Source organism: Sardina pilchardus, chromosome 17, assembly GCF_963854185.1.
Source record: "Sardina pilchardus chromosome 17, fSarPil1.1, whole genome shotgun sequence".
Taxonomy (NCBI): domain Eukaryota; kingdom Metazoa; phylum Chordata; class Actinopteri; order Clupeiformes; family Clupeidae; genus Sardina; species Sardina pilchardus.
Genome location: NC_085010.1, coordinates 5,545,424 through 5,560,316, shown reverse-complemented (window position 1 = coordinate 5,560,316; position 14,893 = coordinate 5,545,424). Strand labels below are relative to the sequence as shown.

The 14,893-nt window shown below is 40.5% G+C and overlaps 1 protein-coding gene across 1 annotated transcript in view; it reads right to left on the bottom strand.

The window, feature by feature from the left end:
- The window catches only part of LOC134061802 (cytidine monophosphate-N-acetylneuraminic acid hydroxylase-like), a 46,694-nt gene extending 32,198 nt beyond the window's left edge, over nt 1-14,496 (bottom strand). The window contains exons 1-2 of the mRNA XM_062517603.1: nt 14,359-14,496; nt 1,501-1,735 (exon numbers count right to left, since the gene is read on the bottom strand). Of these exons, the coding sequence (XP_062373587.1) occupies nt 1,501-1,709 (209 nt within the window). The 5' untranslated portion in view covers nt 1,710-1,735; nt 14,359-14,496. The remainder of the gene's footprint in view (nt 1-1,500; nt 1,736-14,358) is intronic.
- Nucleotides 14,497-14,893: the final 397 nt, after the last annotated feature.

Here is a 14,893-nt window from a genome sequence, read left to right as displayed (position 1 = left end):
ATTTCCATGATTGGTCTTGTGGTTGTCCCCCCCTCCCCCCCCCCCACCTTGTTTATTGTTTGTTGTTTGTTTAGTGCTGACCACCGACCAGTGGCGTTTCTAGAGATTTGTAACAAGGGTGGCCCTAGTGGGGCACTGGTAAATTCAAGGGTGGCATCTAGATAAACAGAAACAGGCTCAAGTTGTTAAATAAGCACACATGCATGAGTAAATCCATGCACCAAGCACCATACTCATAAATTGAAGGACAAAGAAGGACAAAGACCATACTCTCACATCAAATGTCTTTGTAATTGGATAAAATGTCAAATACAGTTTTCAGCTCATTTTCAGCTCTGAACAAAACCCGTTCAGAAATTAGGCCATTTGAGCAAAAGTGGATGTGTGAAATGTTTTTTTGCCAGTGGTTCTTAACTGGTCTGGTTTTGGAACCCATAATTTCACAAGTTCATAAAGTTGTGACCAACTATATATATATATATAGCATTCAGGCCAACGAATATGGTGAGGTAGCCTACATAAGACACGCAAAGTGCCTGGCCTATTTGTGTGGAAAATGCAGATGTTTTGGCATTGCATTTGTGAAGTCTTTAACTGCTGATATTACCTCAAAGTACTCGACAGGTTTGTCTTTGACAGGGGTGCGTTGTTTCCAAGTGACACTTTAGTTTGGATGGTTTTATGCTCTCATGTGCACCCTACACTCTATTTTGCCCAAGGGTTGCAGCCAACTTGCGTTTCACATGATATCTTAAAATTATGCATACTTTAAAATTAGCTCCCTAACATTATATCTAACATGACCTGTCACATAAACATTGACTATGTCCATGCCATGGCAATGGCTGACATAGGCTACGAATACATTTTATCAAAATAACGGGCCAATGATAGATCTGATCAGGTAGCATTTTAAATAGGCGATCTTTAATTTCTTTTTAGCCACAAACTCCGCAACCCATCACTCAAATCAGTACCACAACCCACCAGTTAAGAAACACTGGCCTAAGCTATAAACTTTCCACAATGTCAATATTACATTAGGGTAGTAGACTATTTACAAAACAACATAACAATACAACAGTGTCGGCTGAGTAGGTAGAATAGGCAGATATAAAAATTTGCCTATTACGTGATTCTACAATTACAATACTGGGTTTTGTGTGTGTAATAAGATAAATGGGCACTGGCAGATGCGATAAATATATGTTTTCGTGTTATCGCAAGCAGTAGCCTGTAGGCCTATTGTAAACTCACATGCTAAAAACAATAAGCCATGTAGCCTATAACTGCAAGCATGTTTGCTAGATTGCTTATATTTCTGAACCCTGATATTTCAAACTAGTGTGCTGCAAGTGCATCAAGAAATTTCTCGCCTTTGACTGTTAATGGTGAATAGTAGACTAGGATTTTGGGGTGGCACCTGGGGTTGCCAATTGAATCTCAAGGGTGGCCTGTGCCACCCGGAGCCACCCCTCTGGCTACGCCCCTGCCACCGACCTGCCGTCCATGTCCTCGATGTCCTTGATGAAGACGCCTCCTTGGTGCTTGCACTGGTTCCTGCATGCTCGCAGCTGACCCTCGCTGCTCTTGTAGATGATGTAGCACTTCCCATCCACAGGGCTCTTCTTGAAGTTGATGCCGTCTTTCAGCGACCCAACAGCCTCGGAGTTCAGGGTCAGCACGCTCTGCGCAAACTGGGATGCCATGGAAATAGCCGAGGCTTCCGTTGAACCTGCCAAAAAAAAAAAGGCGACCATCTTGTTATTTAAAACCATTTTTTTTTACCTCTTTTACCATTTGAGATATATACAGGAGATACACACACACACGATTGCGAGGCAAGACTTTAAAGGATTGAAAGGAATGCAATAACATCAACAGCAACCAAAAGCCAATCAGTGTTGAAATGTTAACTATAGGCTATGTAACATTTTTATTGGAAATTAACTTCCTTCCTGTAAATGATACAGATGCCATTTAAAAGCAGTTTGAACATAGCCTACTCTGTCAATAGTGTGTCTGTTCATACCCTGTCTGTGTGTGTACAATACAGAGGGCATTCAATGCTCTACAGCAGTCGGATGCACTGACAACTCTTTCTGTTAATACGGAGTTATACTTGTCCGTGCGTGCCAAACACACACATGCTGTTCATTTGTGTCTTGCGGGTCAGATGTGGCCAAACACACACATGCTGTTCATGTGTGTCTTGTGGCCCTAGTGGGGCACTGATCAATTCAAGGGTGGCATGAGGAAAAACATACAGATGAACAGAAATATTATCAATAATAACTATAGTACATTTTATTTGGGGGCGCCGGCACTCAAGGACACCTTACAACAACTAAAAAAAAACAACAACAAAATAATAGTAATAAAAATACTAAATCACTAAATGGGCAGAAGTGGGCAGAAGATTTTAAATTAATGCAAATACATGAGCAAAACCATGCACCAAACACCATACTCATAAACTAAAGAACAAAGGAGGATAAAGACCATACCAGAGAGGATAGTAAATGAAGGATCTTTGACCATTACATACTCCCTTATCAAATTTCTTCGTTTTTGAATAAAATGCAAATACGAGTAAGCAACCATAAAGTTCATTATCCAAATTGTCTATCACTGGGTTATGCTGTGTGAAGAGAATTTCCCCCATGAGGGCATTCTATCCTATCCTATTCTATTCTATTAAATTAAGATATGAAGAAAAAAAATACTGTAATGGCTGGTTATGGCCATCTGGTGGCACTCTACTGACAATGATATTCATGTACCGTATGTAAGGAGAAGAAGAATGAATAAAAGTTGTCTAGTTGTATCCTGAAGGTTGTGTCCTTAGGGTACAGCGGAACAATACAATTGCGCGCTTAACCTTGTCTTGGACGTGCAGCACTAGGACTTTACTTAGCATTCTCATCCAAGCACCTTGAGATGCCTGAGCTATGATGCACATTATACAACAGTTAGGTCCGGTCGAACGATTTAGCAATATCTGATTGGATGATACGCGTTCTATCAGTGGCAGTGTTGGTCAAGTTACTTGGGAAAAGTAATTAGTTACTGATTACATATCCGAGAAAGTAATCCCGTTACTTTACTGATTACTTTTTCCAACAAGTAATTAGCTACTTTACTAATTACTTTACTTAGTTACTTTTCAAAAACAGACAACCTGAATATGCTACAAAGCAATACACTGTTCAGCCTAATTTTATTCTTTCTGCATATTCCATCATATAAAATAGAATCAAATGCAGTGTTGTGCATAAACATGTTCTGTGAACTATGAACGGCATGCAACACATTTGTAAATAAAGAACGTGAATTCGTTCAGATTATGTGAAATGAACAGCAAGCGTCACTGCTGAGTTTCAATTGAACGTTGCGCAGTTAACCTGCATGTCACGCTCCAATCTTTCATCGATGCTGCGGATGTAACAGAATATACATGTTGTATATTGTTGCAACAATATTCGGAACGGGCGCGCTGTCGGTGGTAAAATAAAAACCAAAGATTCTAGAACAGAGCAAGATGGATCAGTTGCGTCAAAAGAATGAAGTACGCTCCGAGTTCGACAGGGCGCCATTATGGTAAACTCAGCGCAACATTTCAGACACAGTTCCAATCATATAAACCCATCAAAACAGCTGTTTTTGCCTTTACCAGCTGTTTTTTTTTGTTTACTCGTTAATGATCTCTGTTCTAGAATCTTTGATAAAAACAGTAAGTCCTGTGACAGCGGCCGCATTCTGCGCCACCCCTCACTCAAACACACATAGATTCTGTATAATTAACCGGAGAGTCAGACCTCCGTTGGGCAAACCTCATAGGCTACCGCAGGGGTTATGTCTGAAAGCGACTACAGAGAACGCAGATGATACAGGCTCTATTATTATGCTTAAATATCACCAAATCACGGATCAAAACGAAAAACAATGGTTCCATGCTATCCTTGTGGGGCTACATGCCCACCAAGTTTTGTGCATCCCAGTCTTTCAGTGTCCTGGGAATCGTTGACGGAAAATTAGCCTACTGATGCGAAAGAAAGAAAGAAAGAAAGAAAAACAACTTATTTGTTGTAAAAAAAAAAAAAAAACTCTGACTAAACCTATATGGTTGGTTACGTGGCAATCAAGACGCTATTGAAAATAAAACAATTTTTAATGCTTAAAAACGATGATGGGGTGTATAAAAGCAATATAGCACTTGTGATTGGGGGATTGGTAATGGATATTTCCTACTGGTCTTGTTCGGCCGTAGATGCATAGACTTGTTGAAAAATAAACTCATGTTTGTCTCGGTCTTGTGGCAAATAAAGACGTTGCACAAAATAGTTATTGTTTGCTGGAGAAATACCCGGGTACAAAAATGCTATTTCACTTTACCCATCAACAACAGGTTGTTATTGATTTTTTGTGCCACTGAATTGTTCGCTGAAAACCAAATTAGATCAACACTGGAGGTGTTTTCTCTGCGTAACATTCTACACAGGTCGCCTATAACATCAAAAATATATTCAGTGAGGAGTTCTGGTTCAGAGTCTGGAGGTTCAGAGTCTGGAGATGTTTTCTCTGCGTAACATTCTACACAGGTCGCCTATAACATCAAAAATATATTCAGTGAGGAGTTCTGGTTCAGAGTGCTCATTTGGTTTTGTGCAGAGTTTAGTCTACATTCCCTATATCCTTCTCCTCTCAGAATTATACACTTCATATCATTATACAAATACTGATAAATTGAACAAACCTCTTCAGGTATAATGTCCACAACCTCACCTCACATTCTTGTCTATATTCACCCCAAAGCCAATGCGAACACAGCATCTGAATCCATCAAGAACACTGTGAATAGACTGGAGCTGATTTCACCTGACTCACCCAAATTTATTTTGGGAGATTTTAATCATTGTCCTATGGACAAATCTTTGAACAAATTCCAGCAATATATTACATGTGCCACACGTTTTGGCGTGAGTTCTAGATAAGTGTTATGGTTCTATTTCAGGGGCTTATACAGTACATCTGTACCCCTCCCTCCTCATGGAACTGCTGATCGTAAATCTATCCTCCTTGTACCTAAATACACACCAGTTGTCAAGAGAAGAGAGAAAGTGGTCAAATCTATAAAACAGTGGACTGACGAATGCATTGATGAACTACGGGCATGTTTTGAGTGTACATCTTGGGACATATTTGTACAACCTGATCTCACCCTAAATGAACAGGTTGACAGTGTAGATAACATCATCCCCACAAAAGAAATCACCATCTTTCCGAATAATAAACCCTGGGTCACTAACCCTTGAACAAAAAGAAACGACTGTTCTACATGGGATCTATGCTTGAGAAGAAACAAATGAACAGAGAGGTGAAGCAGGCCATCAGAAAAGCTAAGGCAGCTTACAAAAGTAAGACTGAAGAGAAGTTTACACAAGGTAACCTCCAGGAGGCCTGGCAGGGTATTAAGACAATGGCAGCAGTCAACACTGTACGTGACTTTAGACCTGTGTGTGTGGCTGGTAGCATTGATGAATCCCTCCCGAATGAGCTTAACTCATTTTACACCAGGTTTGAAAGATCACCAGTCTCAATTGGCGGATAACATCAGTGGCTTGACCCCAAGTGACTAGGGGTGTCACGATTCTCCAAATCCTCGATTCAATTCAATTTTCTATTTTAAAGCCACGATTCGATTCGATTTTCGATCTTTTTTATTAATGCATTCCTTGTGTCATTATTATTATTATATTCATTTTTATTTTTTGCCCTCTTCCTATTCTGTTTCAGGGGGCTTTTATTTTGAAAGCAATTTTTATTTTGAAACCGTTCCATCCGTGAGGTTGTATACAAAAAAACGTTAAACATAGACTGTGAACATAGTGAAATGAAGCAACACAGAATGATACTTTGAATGTTTGTGCACACTCTGAAGAGACCCAAGGTTAGTGTTCATGGAATAAGTACGTATCAATGTGCATTTTAAGCCTTAAAGTCATTTTGGACTGTAGGCTAACTAAATCGTTTTTTTACATGCTAAGTTGAGAAGGCTAAATTGGTGTTAGGCTAACTGACGTGAATGAAGCAAAAATGCTTCCACACCCGTGATTTCAGAGTAACAAGAGGTTGATGTGCATTTTTTTTAACTGGCTCCAGCCTAAAATTAGAGGAGTGTTCATGCTGCATGTGTGTGGTTTTGCGTCTTGGGCATACATGCTGGACGTCAAGTTGGGGGTGTGGCTGCATCGTCGAACTACTTCGAAGTTCGAGATTGAGATGTAATTTCGATCGATTTCGATTTAAAATCGAGATCGTGACACCCTTACAAGTGACCCTATCATCGTCACGGTTGAATCTGTGGTGGAATGCTTGAGAAGGACAAAGATCAAGAAAGCTCCTGGTCCAGATCCAATCTGCGGTCACACACTGAGACACTGTGCTGAGCAGCTTCGAGGAGTTTTCCAGCAGATTTTCCAGAGGTCTCTATCTACTGCCACTGTCCCACAGTCATGGAAACACTCCAAAATCATTCCCGTTCCCAAGAAGAGCAGCCTTAAAGTCCAGAATGACTTAAGACCCATTGCCCTCACCTCCCTTGTCATGAAGGCCTTTGAGAGGATTGTGAAAGCTCACATTATCAACGCCACAGCCTCAAAGATGGATCCTCTTCAGTTCGCGTATCGTGCAAAAAGAGGGGTGGATGATGCCAAAATCTACATATTGAATGCCATCCATGAACACCTAGAAAGCCCAAATTTAAGTTTGTCATCTAACTAAAAACATCTATGCAAAAGTGGCACATATGGTTATATTCAGTTGGGGCAGCTGTGGTATACTGGTTAGGGCTTCGGGCTTGTAACCGGAGGGTTGCCGGTTCAATCCCCGTCCAGTCCACCACGGCTGAGGTGCCCTTGAGCAAGGCACCTAACCCCTCATGGCTCCCCGAGCGCCGCTCACTGCTCTGGGTTGTGTGATTCACCTCACTGTGTGTTCACTGTGCTGTGTGTTCACTAATTCGGTTAAATTGGGTTAAATGCAGAGAACTGAATTTCCCTCATAGGATCAAAAAAGTATATATTCATTCATTCATTAAAGGTCCTCCACAATAATTATGTGAGAGTAAAGTGGATGTAATGAAATTACTTTTTAATAATAATTCTGTATAAATCCAACTATTTTCAAAGGTCAGATGGGTCAAAGGTAAAAAACACACTATAAATATATCGAGCTAAGACTTTTGAAGTTTGAATCTGGAAAACAACGGTGTTGGCTCCATATAAGTAAAAAGTAAGTAGTCTTACTACAAATCGTAAGTAGTTTTACTACAAAACTACTCGTAAGTAGTTTAACTACAAATTGGAAAAAAGTCAGACTAAATGGGTAATTTAAGGCGTATTCACACCTGCCTTGTTTAGTTCGATTAAAGCCGACCTTACACTGACAAGATTTGGGAAAGATTCTTGAAAGATTGTAGTCTTTTAACTAATGCCCCTCATTCAGGCTTTACTCAAAAGACTACGGTCTTTCATGAATCTTTCCCAAATCTTGCCAGTGTAAGGTAGGCCTAAAACAAACTCAAGTTTGTTTTTTGCTTGTTCGGACCTTTTTGACTGGTGTGAATACAATCAGCTGAGGAGGTGGTCTCGGAACGGTTCCTATCGAACCCTGGTGCGGTTCGTTTATGGTGTGAAAACAGCCCGACCTCGATCCGACCCAGTTGCAGAAATCTACCTTTTTTGGATTTGACGAGCTCCCGTAGTTTTCGCGCATTATGGGATATGTAGGATAGCTCAGTGACACACAACAGCTGTACGCTGTAGGCTAAAGTTTTTTTTTTTGGCAATGATTTTGCATCTCCTACCTGTTCCGTCTTCCGTATAGGCCTGCGGTTAGTTTAGCATGTTGGACAGTGGACACACATGAGAGCTATCCTTCTCAGCTGTTTGCTGCACGTCTTCATCATTGCAAAATTACGAGCATGATGTTGTTAAACTCATGTTGCCTCAAAAGGTCTTGACGCTCGAGCACTTCTGCAAAGCTGTAACTTTATAAACTATATTGCTAGGATAATAACAAGTACAGTAGGCTACGCAATGTTTCCAAATATTTACGTGGGCAAACGTTGACTTTGGCCTCCTTATTCTTTACCCCGCCTACACGTTTACCAGCCAATGGTTGAACGACCTTAGCACATGTGTATTTGTTTATAAATTCTGGTCCGGTTGCAATTAATCACATTGTGAAAGCGAACCGCGCTAAGAAAATTGGTCCGGACCAAAGCAAGTGAACTAACAGACTTTCCTGGTGTGAATACGCCCTTAGTCAGTGGCTCTTTCAAATGCAAATTAAGGTGAATGGGCCTTTTGAATGGGCCAGCTGCAGGTGAGAGGACTGAAATCCTAGGATTTTATTTTATTTTTTTTACAAAGTGCCATTGATACATTCTCTTCTAAAACATATATATTTGCAAACTAGTTGATTAAATGTTTCTAATGGTGTCACTTATATGTTTCTAAGTCAAAAATTGGCAGAGATTGAGATGTGTGTTTGGAACAGTTTTTCAAATCCCCAAGGGGGGATTAAACTCCAGAGGGTTAATGACCTCATGACAGAATGGCAAGTTGTTTGAAAAAAAAGTTAAATACCGCCACTGCGACCTCGAAAATAGAAAATGTCGGAGTGGTTGGACCTTTTTCTATAAAGAGACATGCCTCCACTATGACAATTGGACGTCAATGTCGGAGTGGGGATATGTCGGAATGAACGGCGGTACCCGTTTCCCACAATAGCTATAGCTAAAGAGGATGTTTCATTAAGAAGGAAACATAAGATCGAGCTGACCCACTCTTAACAGCCTTCTTAGCGATCAAATGCTCAGTGACCATAGTCTGCCGCTAGGGGCGGATAGAGATTTTGGCACACATCCCACATTGTTCGATGGGGTCATATTAGTCTAGAACAGTTGAGATATTCTCTGCTAAATGAAGCGCATACAGTAATTTCCTGCATATAAGCCGCATTGTGTATAAGCCACAGGACAGCGTTTTATGCATGTGATACCGACTGCCGACTCGTGCCGAGTCGAAAACACACCCATCTAGACCATCGTGGACAGATTTTTAACCATGTGCATCTTGTGCTGCGCAGTTTTTGTGCTGCGCAGCCATCTTGAACGCGCCTATTTATACAACATTTGTCAGGGTCGTGCCACTGGAGAAGGGGCCGCTAACTTTTTTCCATAAATTATTGCAAATATAGACTCTGTTGCGACGTTTTTGTGAGCGCTACTTTGTTAACCCTCTATGGGATTTCGTCATTTATAAATGACACTAAGGAAAACTGCTTGACAGAATAATATAAATCCTTAACCAATCAAATAATCCCAAAAAGACTTTGCATGACTTCTCCTTCAACCAATAAAATTAAAGATTATTCAATATTATTGCATAATGTGTTGCTACAAGGAAGTAAAGGAGACAATACCACACGTTGAGTCACACCCATGAGTGGCATGCTGGCAAGTCTATTTTAAAACTATAAAACATTAAAAAATCACCCTACAAGAAATACAACTAGTTAGGTTAAACTGTTTTTTAACTATTTTAATCATTTCACATGAATATATCTAAAAATCTTTCTTTAAAACCTTTAACAAGTTCATGTCATGTATAACTGACAAAGTCCTATAAAGGGATAGAAATTTCCATAATGACTCAGTCTAGTTTTCTATTGTTGTGATGCAGCATCAGATTATTTACACATGTTTATTAGGGTGTTTCCAAGACTTATGTCAAGTTGAAAAGAAAAGCTATGCCAATTCCTGTGGGCAGTAAGGACAGTGAAATAACCAATGAGGTCAATGTAGTTGTAAGAGTAGAACACAGCATCAGGTATGACCAAAAGTGAGAACAATGGTAGTGAGGATGGGTAGGATGAGAGTGAAAAGTAAGGCAGTGAGGAGAATTTTCAACCAGGGATAGGCTTTTGGTTGTCGCTGATCAGGGATCAGGGATCAGGGATCCATGGCCATTACCTAGTCCCTATCTGGAAGATGGTCTATCCACCGCATAAAGGGAATGTTGCATTTGCCAGCCTATTACTTAGGCAGGTGTTCTCCTGCGTGTCTCTTATACACATTGTACTGTAGACAAACCTTTACTCTGTGCAGAATGATGTAAATGTATTCCTCTGAACTGTATAGAGAATGGAATGGAGCCTTTCATTGGCATCAAAAAAGGAAGAGGGAGTCACTCCCATATGTATAGATCAGGAAGGATTGCACTGCCCACTGGCCTTAGTGCACTGAAAAACAAGGCTGATGCAAAAATGACAACTGCCCCGACCACACATGAGTGAAGTGCAGTAAGTGTGATGTTCACCTGGCTGGGCTTCACCACCAAATAAATGTCTGGTTGAGTTTCACCAGCGATATGAAAAGCAACAAGGGACCCATCTAACACACAGTGAAGAGACGTTTTATGACTTGAATCAACATGGTATATACTCAAAATCCATTGTGCACAGACAATTTCTTTTGCATTTTTGTTTAGTCAGAAAGATCCTGAAATTAAATTAATCAAGTGATTTCCAATTAAATATGTCCATGAATAATTAATCCATTTATCGTTAATGAATTGGTTTTTACATTGACAAATCGTGAAAAATTATATACCTAAATGGGACATAGTCATTTATAAATGACGGTACCCCAAAATAAAGGTCAAAGGTCAATTTCAGAAAGTGAGCTCGGGAATTGTTTTTTAGGCCTAAATAGACTTAAAATCAAAGGTGTTTGAATTTTTTTCATTGATATTCTTAATAAGTCCCATAGAGGGTTAATATTTGGGAAACCGCGAGTAAGGAGCACTGATCTATAAAGAATACCTGGATAGACTACTGCATCTCATTGTTGCTGACCCATCAACAATGAAGCCAATGGAACTGTCCCAAGTGGTCCCATAATGGCGGCGTGGTGTTCCAATTCCATTGTTGCAGAATGGCAACATTCTTTTACTGTCTTTTACTGTCAATGCATTCCTATGGCAAGTGGTCCCATAATGGCCGCCGCCATGTAGGCTTCAGAATTTTGACGTAGATGCTCTATCCAGGTATTCTTTATTATAGATCAGTGGTAAGGAGCTGTGACCGCACAGCTCAGGCTGCAGAAGAGCGGCGAGGGCGCAGCAAATTATCTTCAATAACAAGAAACAATATAGGCTATATTTACGCTCACGATATTCACACCGGCCCAAAACGTTAACGGCCCACCGGGAATCATCCCGAATCCACACGATACATGCTAATTGCACCTGTAGGGGGAACATGGAGCGCTGTGTGAGACTTATGCGCTGGTAAAGGGGTGGGTGATCGATTAGCCTGGCATCGATTGATTCAGTTTCAGCACCACGGCAGTTGACAGCTCCTGTTAAGAGCCTCTTAAGATCAAGCCTAAGAAGCTTCTTATAAGGTTCTCCTAGAAGGCAGTTAAGCACGCGTCTGGGAATTAACACCTGAAGCGTTTTTGAGGCGTTTTTGAGGCGTCTTTCAGTCGCCCATGACTCAATTGAAATCCAATTCATATTCTACACCCGATAAAAGTTAGATAAAAGTATTTTTAATTCTCCTTTTTAATCACACCCCACAATACCAGTCTGAGATGCGGAGACTGTGAAGGTCACCTTCATTCTCACGGGAAGACCATGTAAAAGTCGAGAGGCCACTGTTCAAAAGGGAAGTAGTGTCCGTGCATGCAGTTACACCCAGGAGAAGTCCGTAATTATAAGCTTGGATAGTAGGCCTACTTCTTCTATTCTAAAATAAGCCGTTTCTGGACAGATATGAGTTAGGCCTACTCAGACGTAACAGTTTCAGTCCTCAGGCTTAGTATTCATAAACAAGGCCGCAGCCATGGTCATCGTTAACCCTTGCATTGGTCGTGAAAAATAGGAGGTTCAAAGGCCACTGTCCCCCTCGTCAAAATAATCTTAGCGTTCACTGCACAAATTCATGAAGCTTTTGATGCAAGATAACAGCGCGCGGCAAGAAAAATCCAACACTCAGCAGTTAAATAAGTCAACAAATGTAGATATTAGGCAGCTTTAGAAAGCAAATCCGTTTCATGTCCACTCCAAAAAAGACTATTTTTCTTTAAAATATTGTTTCAGAAAAAAATACTGCTATAGAAATAGGCCTACTCAAATGCTAGAGTTTGTTTAATAGCCATAGTCTTTATTTGAAAGGAGCTGGCAAAAACCTTATTTAGCCTGAGTGCCCTTAAAATACAGTGCACGATTTATAGATACGCATCAAACTAGTAGTAGGCTACTGCAATATCTTTTTCAAGAAATTAGTTTTGGAAATAAATATTTTGGGGGGAGGGCACTTCTCAAAGCAGTTCTGCTTTTGCGCACACCACGAAGCAGTTCTGCGGCACTGATTCTGCCTCTTAGCAGCACTCAACCAAAAGAAGATGTCACTTCTTCAAATGTTCAAATAGGTTAAGATAAATCCTTACACACCTGCCATGATTATACAGTCTGTTGATACCATTACAATAGAAAGATAAATTCTGGCGTTGTTGATCTGAACACGTTTTTACAGCTTGCATGCATGTTACAGTAAAGCTAACGTTACCGATGGCTACATTGTTTTCTATTGGGACATATTGACAGTAGGCTAGTCCTACGCGACATGAATGCGGTGGTGTGTGGTGGCGTGCATATTTGTTTCTTCGAGTTTCGTTTTATAACTCATATAAAACTCTTGTTCCGTAGGCTATTGAACTGATACGGACGCTCTTTGCTCCGTATTTTAACAAACTGCTCAATGCACACACACTACAATAATAAAAAAAAAACACACACACAAAAGCACTGAAAATATACACCCTAACGACACAAGTGTAGTCCGCGCAACGTAGAGACTGCTGGTCCGCGAGGCATGGAGTGAAATTAGGTCCGGTGCTTCACCGATAATTTGCCGCGCAATTGATCAATCAACCGCGGACCGACAGAAAAAGAAAACAAAAGTTTCTGCAATCAGGAAGAAATGCTTGCGAATTTGATGTGATAAAACATAGAGCCATACAATGTGGTGGTATGAACGAACGTTCATTGAATGCATGCGTGTGCGCGTTTGCATGACAGAAACTGACACTATAGGCCTACACAATAACGTTGGTGGCAAGCTCCGCTTCAACCTGGGAGGCTATTTAATTATTTAACAACATTTAATAGAACAACGTGGATTCGCGCAACTTCCATACAAACAGACTGTACAATACATCGTTTAGCATTGATTATTGTTTAGTCAGATTTGAACATAACATGGTCAGAAGATTGTAGCCTTAGTCTTTCATTTCCTAAAGATCTTCAAAATCTGCGCGGCCGTTTACCATAGACAAGAGTTGGTATTGTGTTTCCTGAATCCTTACATTCAGGCATTCAAATGAAATGTCATTATAAACCATAGCATAATAATAATAATTGTGATAATGATAATCATAATGATGATTTGATGGGAGGTGGGGTGGAGGTACCGTACGTGTAGGTGGACTGGGCTCTATGATCCCAAAGTCTGCCATAACCGGGCCTCAACTTAAAGAAGTTTGAGTCCGGGCATTGGGTGTGTATGTCGAGGTCTCCTATTACACATAAGCTTTCCTGACTTCAATATTTTATTGCATGGACAGTTTAGCCTGGCCTGTAACATATTTACCCACACGCACTTTTGTCTCGGTCTAATGACAAAGACCTTGCACAAAATTGTTATTGTTTACTGAAAAAATCCACTGGGGAGAAATTTCAAGCTGTTATCAAAAATGCTATTTTACTTTATCCATCAACAACAGGTGGTTTCTAAACACAGGTCACCTATATATCATCTAAAATATATTCAGTGAATTAAATAGTTTTCGTTTTCGTTTGTAGAGTTACGTCCATCCGCGTATAGATTACTGCTTTTAGACGTGTGATGAATGGTGTTGTGCCATTTTTGGTCAACTATCGGGCATGATCTGTAATTCACCGAGGCGCGCGTTAAATTCGAAAGTTTCTACAATTTTAAGTAGTCGAATTAAAATATCAGCCGCTGGACAGAGCTTGATCAAAATAGCACGAAACTCATAATAGGCTAAGGTGAGAACATATTTGGTCAACTAATTGAGTAAGAATTAACAAACAAATCAAAGAGGGAATAGAAAAATCAAGTGATAAAACGGTACCATTAAGTCATCTGTGTGTTTGCAATAAATTAATGAGTAAAATCTCTATCTCAATGGGCCTCAATTGGCCCAGGCGCCTCGTGTTATTTGGAGAGCAAGATAAAGATACATCGATATTCCATCGAACTTACCAAAACCGATTGGTCACAAGGACAATGGACAAATATGCTAAAATCGTTGTGGCGCAATTGGGGTTTGTCCAAAAAGTCCAATTCAAAAAGCAGCTCGATCAAAGTAACTTCTAATCAAATCAAACGAGCACCTGTTGCACGCCAATATCCATAGATAATAAACGATGAGTTGCAGGAGCAACCAAACGCAACCTCGGCAGCTAGGGAGGGCGCGCTCTCACCGAAAACATGGAAGGAACTCGCTTACGGTAACGACCAGACAGGACGCGCTTTGCCAGTTATAAAAGGCGAAGTGCACTCTGCAATCATAACCGTGTCCTGTCTGATCGACCCCAAGGTTACTGCAAGACAAGTGATTGTTTTGGATACAGGTGAGTGGCAGGAGTGACGTCTTTGTTTTAATAACAATTCCTCACTGGGAATTTACACCCCAGGCGTTTTTTGAGGCGTTTTTCAGTCGAAATCTGACGACCCAAATTCAAAGCACAGTATCAGTAGCCTACTGGCAGAGCTCTGCGCCCACATTACTGCGCCC